Genomic DNA, 5,918 nt, shown 5'->3' with positions numbered 1-5,918 from the left:
CAACTTGTTATCAGGTGGATAGTACTAGTTGGTTCCTTCGTGAACTTGCGTGTGGATTCAACTATTAGCTTCAGGTGAGTTCTCATGAACTTACTTATGAATTATTATATAGATTATGTGTTATGTTTATGTCAGCTAGAGACCAACCCCTCGGGGAAATCTAGTTGGATTCAAGATCACGACAAACCCTTCAGGGGAAGTGATCAGTCCCAGTTTGGATGGGCATGACAGACCCTTCGGGAGAAGTGATCGGTCTCAGTTTGGCAGTGTCTGAGACAGACCCTTCGGGGGAATCAGTTGTTGGTGTAGAGTTGGTACCAACAATATGTGTTAGGAAATTTATACATATGTGTTTAGTTATATGTGATAGAATGTAGGTAATATGTGATTTATTACTTCAGCGAAGTCGACATAGGTGCAAGCTAGGGCTCCCGCTATGGTTCTGATGCATATGAAGGCGGCGATGGAGGTGGAAAGAGGTCGATGTTACGGAAAAGTGGTTCTAACATTTTTTGTGGCATAGATGGAGATTGTGAATGTAGCAAAAGGCAGTATTGAGTTGGCTGGAAAGAAATCGATGTGGTTGAAGGCGACACCGGCTGTGGAGGTTAAAGGTGGTGGCTATGGTTGGTTGTTCTTTAAAAAGAAAGAGGAGGTAGGTATTATAAAGAGAGGAAGGTGGTGGGTTTAGGGTTAGAGTTAGGTTTTTTTATAATTAATAAGAGATTATTCTATAATTCAAAAAAATTGGGTAAATTAGCATTTTCATATCACTTTTGTAACAAAATGTATCACGAGAACCAACTTTGCGAGAAACTAAAACCACAAGGAAAAATACATAAAGATTTCCATAGTTGTGCTCAACATACCATTTCTGGCAAATTACAGGGACCAAAAAAGTAATTTTGTCACGAAAAAATGTAAATCAAAACTCTCTCCAGAGTCCAGACTGTATTGTATATTCTGTATATAACATTTTGGGTCTAAATCAAAACAAACCAGCTAGTAAAGAATTTATTAATTTGTTTTTGTTAATTGATCAAGTAGTTGGTGTGGATAAAAATATGGTCAGAACATGCATATTCATAAGTAATTAAGTAAACCGAGTCAAAGTAAACACCCACAATAACCCTGATTATTCCATTAGTCTATACTATCGAACATAGAAAAAATAAGTTGGCCTCCCTCCCCTATTCAAGTATTATTGTAACAAACACAACACAATAAATAATAAGCTTAAACAGACACTACCTAAAAAATAAAAAAATAAAAACCTCAAGCCTTAGAAACATTCTTGTTAGAACACCTTTGTAGAGCTAGTCCTAAAGGTGGGAAATCATTTTCTCCACCAACAAAAGCCGGAGCCTTGGGCTTTGAAACAACACGAGGAGGTGGAGAAGGCGGAGATGTTTCTTCTGTTTGTGATAAAACTGATGCTGATGGTGATGGTGATGGTGATGCCTTCAGAGAAAGAGAAAGAGGCCGAACACCATGTAGCTCGGGATTCGCTACATATCCATATGGAATCTTACTCTCATCCATCTTCCTAAAAGTAATCGAAATCCTGCAATCAATCAATCAAACAAAAAAATAAATCAAAAATCAAAATACAAATTCGGTTATGAATGGAGTTCAATCAACATTGGAACCCAAAACTCCCACACTGCTGCGACTATATACCTTTTGGCGGGAACAGCAGGGACGCAATGTTTCGCCACGTCAGCACCGTTACCATTCAATATCAGCACGGATCTGGATTAAGAAAAAGTTTAAAAATCACATCGTTGTTTTTTAATATAATAATAAAGAAAAAAGGTATGTTATGATGTTATTCAGTTATTGTATTTGTACCCGACAGGTAAGGGTATGGAAACGGGCCCCGTGAATTCTCCGGGACCCGCGATCTTGAGGCTTGAACTGAATAATATGTTGCATTCGGTTAAGAATGATGTGGTGCAAAATGGTCTAACAAAGTCATGGTGATCAATATGTGGAGGAATGCAATCGCCTTCTTCGTATATATTCACAATGCAACTATTGGGGATACATGTTGGAGGGAGAACATGCCACCTAACCATTCTCTTTATCATTTGTTTGAATACTGGAGGTAGAGGGTCCACTTCTTCTTCTCTAATTATGCCCGGTGGGTTTCCATTTTTATCCTGTAAAATATAACCAATACTCGATAACAACACTAAACTACATACGTATGTAGAAAATAAGAAAATATTTACAATTACATACCACTGCATAATTATAGCAACAACCAAATTGAATTGTAATGCGCCCTTTGCCTCGCATCCACTTTGTAGGTTCGGTATATGTTCGTGCTGAAAATATTACATCCAATTTTATATATATTTAGCTTTTTAAATATAAAATTTATGAAAGAAAAAAAAAATAATATATATGAACCTCTAAGTCGACCCTTTTGGCCCAAACGCTGAAACTCATAAACAGATTCAACAATCTTTTTTTGCTCCTCAAGATTAAAGACTTGAGTGTGGAGTTCAAGGCCTTGAAGAACATTCACGTTCTTCCCATAAACCCTCTCAAAGTGTACAAAGTTGATCTTCCTTCCAATATTTCTAAACCTCGCCATTTCTTTCTGCTCATCAGACTGTAAGTCATCTTCCATAGATGAGACTCCATGTATTCCATCATCCAATGATTTATTAGATTTTGATTGTGTTGATGAAGACAGGTGTTTGTTGTTCACTGATGCGGGGGAGAACTTGTTAGAATAGCGTTTCTGGTTTCTTGTGTGAATGTTTTCTGGAGTTTTATATGAATCACTCTTGATTGAAGATTCTTGAATACTTGTGGTGTAAGATTCTGCATATTTATCGGGATTTAAGATGGTGGAATCTGGACTTGATATTGATAGTTTTTTTGTGCGTTTTCCTGTCAAAATAAAGTGGGAATTTAGATTGTGTTTCAACTTTTGGATGGATAAAAGCTATGTGAACAAGAACAGATAGTTACATTTATGTATAAAATGATAAAAAAAGGTATGAGCTTTTTTGTCACAAAAGCGTAACAAGATTGATTAAGGTTTTGGATTTGGAAAGCAATAAGTATAATTCAAATAATGCTACTATAGTTGCACAGTAAAGCAACTAGATATATACCAAGAAAGAACATGATGATAAGATTTCGACCATAAATTTGCTGCTAATATAACATAAGAGCATTGTATTTGAAATACCCATATTAGATTTGAAGTAAATATGTTGATATTGACATAAATTAGGTTGTTTTTATGGGGCTCGGGGTAAACGGAAATCTCTGGAACCCTAATTGCAGATTGTAACGAACCAATAGACATTGAAGCTTTCTTCAATCAAAGTTAAATAAATCGAATGATTAATCCACGTACAAATACGCATTCAACAACAACTTAATTGTAATTCTTTAAAGCGAAATTCGACAAAGAAGAATTCGAAACTTACGGTTAGCAACGGATTGCACTCGGGCATGCAAATTAACCTTGCAACGATCGCAAAAAGTATGAGACAACACCTCCTCGATTTCTTCACGTTCTAATCCCTTCAAAATTGTCAACCAATCCTCTTTCACACTCGTCTCCTCCGGCTTCGACACCTCTACGCCGAAACTTATCCCGTTCATCCTTCACGCCCAGCTCCGATGATATAGTAGAATTAAACCCAGTAACTCTTCTGACAGAACGCGAGGAAGAAAAACCCTAGAATGAAACTACAATCAGACGAAATCTTAGCAAAAAAGATCGTAGATGGCGACCATTCAATGAGAAAATAGGCGTGGGTGCAATTGTATAGAAGATAATGTGAATATCAGACAGGAGGTCGAGCGCATCTAGATTCTAGCAAATCTGTGAGCTGAGGTCTGAACAGGATATCACCTTGGCGAACAAGGTACACTTCCGAACTGCGGAACTGCATCGCCTGCGGGCTTCGGCTGCGAAATATCATTTTATATAGCCGGTTTTTTTTTTTTTTAACCCGCAAAAGTATTAAGTGGAACTTACTCGCAATATTTCAACGAGTACTCCGAGTTCGAGCTCTTTTACAAGACAAACTCAGCCCCATAGAGATTTCTGAATACTCCGGGTTCGAGCTCTTTTACAAGGCAAACTCAATCTCCATAGAGATTTTTAAGGAAAAATTTCTCACATGTATCACCACAAGAAATAGTTTAAGGGAATCGAATTCACCCGTTTACTCCACAAAAAATATGAATATGTAAATATAAATTATTTTTTAATATAAAGATCTAAACATTAAATATTTTTAAGAAAAATTAAATATGAATGTTTAAATATAAATTAGTTTTAAATATGAAGGTTTAAATATTAAACATTTTTAAGATGCATGATTTCGTTTGACTAAATCAAGTGGGAAAATTTTCGAGATTGTCTAGTATTATGTCATAGCAATCACTTAATTTTTAGATAAGATTTTAATGATGAATTCATTACGGATATTTCTTCGAATTTTTAATGTTACGCAGATTAATTTGGTCATTTATCGTGATAGTCATCGAGTTTCTCGCTCAATTATCACTAAAACTTTTATGGGATAATGACCTAAAATGGTAATCTAGTTATCGTTTTGTACATATTTCGTTCATCTTGTTTTTTTGTTACGTCCTTATTGTTTCTATTTTTGTACACACCTTATCATTATGACATGTTACTCTAGGTTAACCCGGTTATATGTGTATATGTGTTTTTTACTTGTTACTCCATGTTACTCTAGGGTAACATTGTTTTCGGTTTGTACACATTTTATTCCTAATAAGTTTTTATATAAATTTTGGGTACACATATTGTCCCTAATTTGCACTAAATCGTTTATTGTTAAAGAGTTATTAACCAAATGACTGTTTTTAAAAAATTTATTTTACCAAATAGGTGTAGTTTCAAAAATATTTACTAAATAGGTGTAGTTTCAAAATTTTATATTCTTCAAAAACTTGATGTTTTATTTAATTTTTACTATTTTTTAAAATATTTGTTTTGAGATTTTTAAGCCTTTTGTTTTTTTTTATTTTATTTAGAAACGACACAATTTTATTAGAATGAACCCCTAACCAGTAAGTAACTAAAGGGGGACCAAGGAAAGTAAAGCATATAAATAGCAAAAACAAGGTAATGGAAAAAGTTCAGCTAATGAAAAATAAAATGCAGGGGACGAAGGAAAGTAAAGCATACAAATAGCAAAAACAAGGTAAAGGAAAAAATTCAGCTAATGAAAAATAAAATGCTAAGCGAGGTGAAATGGAAAGGATGACCACTCATTCCATGTACAAAAACCACCATTCCCCCTACATTTGATCCATAAATATATCAAGGATTTTATATGCTCATCACCATTAAAAGGGCTAATAAACACTCATTTGAATATTTGATGGTTTCTATACTTCCATAGGCTCCAAATTATTTTGTAGCAAATCATCATGAGTATGTTTTTCTTTCTTGGACACTGACCCCAGTTTGCAGCAAAGTTTATTAGGTACATGACACTTTGTAGTGCTTGTGTAACACCCATAAATTTGAGGAGCAACTTTGCAAATAATCACCTTCTGAGGATTCGACACGGCGTGTTGGAGGCACAAACACGGCGTGTCTAGATAAGAAAAAACACGACTTTCATTAAGGTCAACACGGCGTGTTTGTGCCATAACACGGCGTGTTGGCGGCTGGTGTAGAAAACCCTAATTTTTAGGCTGTTGCACCCTATATAAATGTCTTAAGTCCTCATGGCTGACCTCCTTACCAACCTCCTTGGCCACTAAAACCCTAAAATCGATCTTTAAGTCTCTTGGTGGTGTTCTTGGGCTAGTAAGAAGTTCTTGGTGCTCATTTATGGTCTTTGTGAAGGAATAGGAGATCTTGAAGTTGCTTTGCTTAGGGAAAAGGCTTTGGATCCAAAATC

The 5,918-nt window shown here is 35.4% G+C and overlaps 1 protein-coding gene across 1 annotated transcript; it reads right to left on the bottom strand.

Annotated features, from left to right (window-relative positions):
* Positions 1-1,053: 1,053 nt before the first annotated feature.
* Positions 1,054-3,947, bottom strand: LOC145116743 (RNA demethylase ALKBH9B-like). The gene is made up of 6 exons (XM_079053070.1): positions 3,453-3,947; positions 2,416-2,904; positions 2,245-2,330; positions 1,852-2,162; positions 1,681-1,752; positions 1,054-1,564 (listed from the first exon to the last, which is right to left on the bottom strand). The coding sequence occupies exons 1-6, from the start codon at positions 3,628-3,630 to the stop codon at positions 1,276-1,278; spliced, it is 1,425 nt and encodes a 474-aa protein (XP_078909196.1). The 5' UTR covers positions 3,631-3,947; the 3' UTR covers positions 1,054-1,275.
* Positions 3,948-5,918: the final 1,971 nt, after the last annotated feature.

Source organism: Lactuca virosa, chromosome 5 (genome assembly GCF_052849685.1).
Source record: "Lactuca virosa cultivar CGN04683 chromosome 5, Lactuca_virosa_CGN04683_v6, whole genome shotgun sequence".
Lineage (NCBI taxonomy): Eukaryota > Viridiplantae > Streptophyta > Magnoliopsida > Asterales > Asteraceae > Lactuca > Lactuca virosa.
The sequence above is the reverse complement of the archived record's forward strand: the minus strand, read 5'-3'. Positions and strand labels throughout refer to the sequence as shown.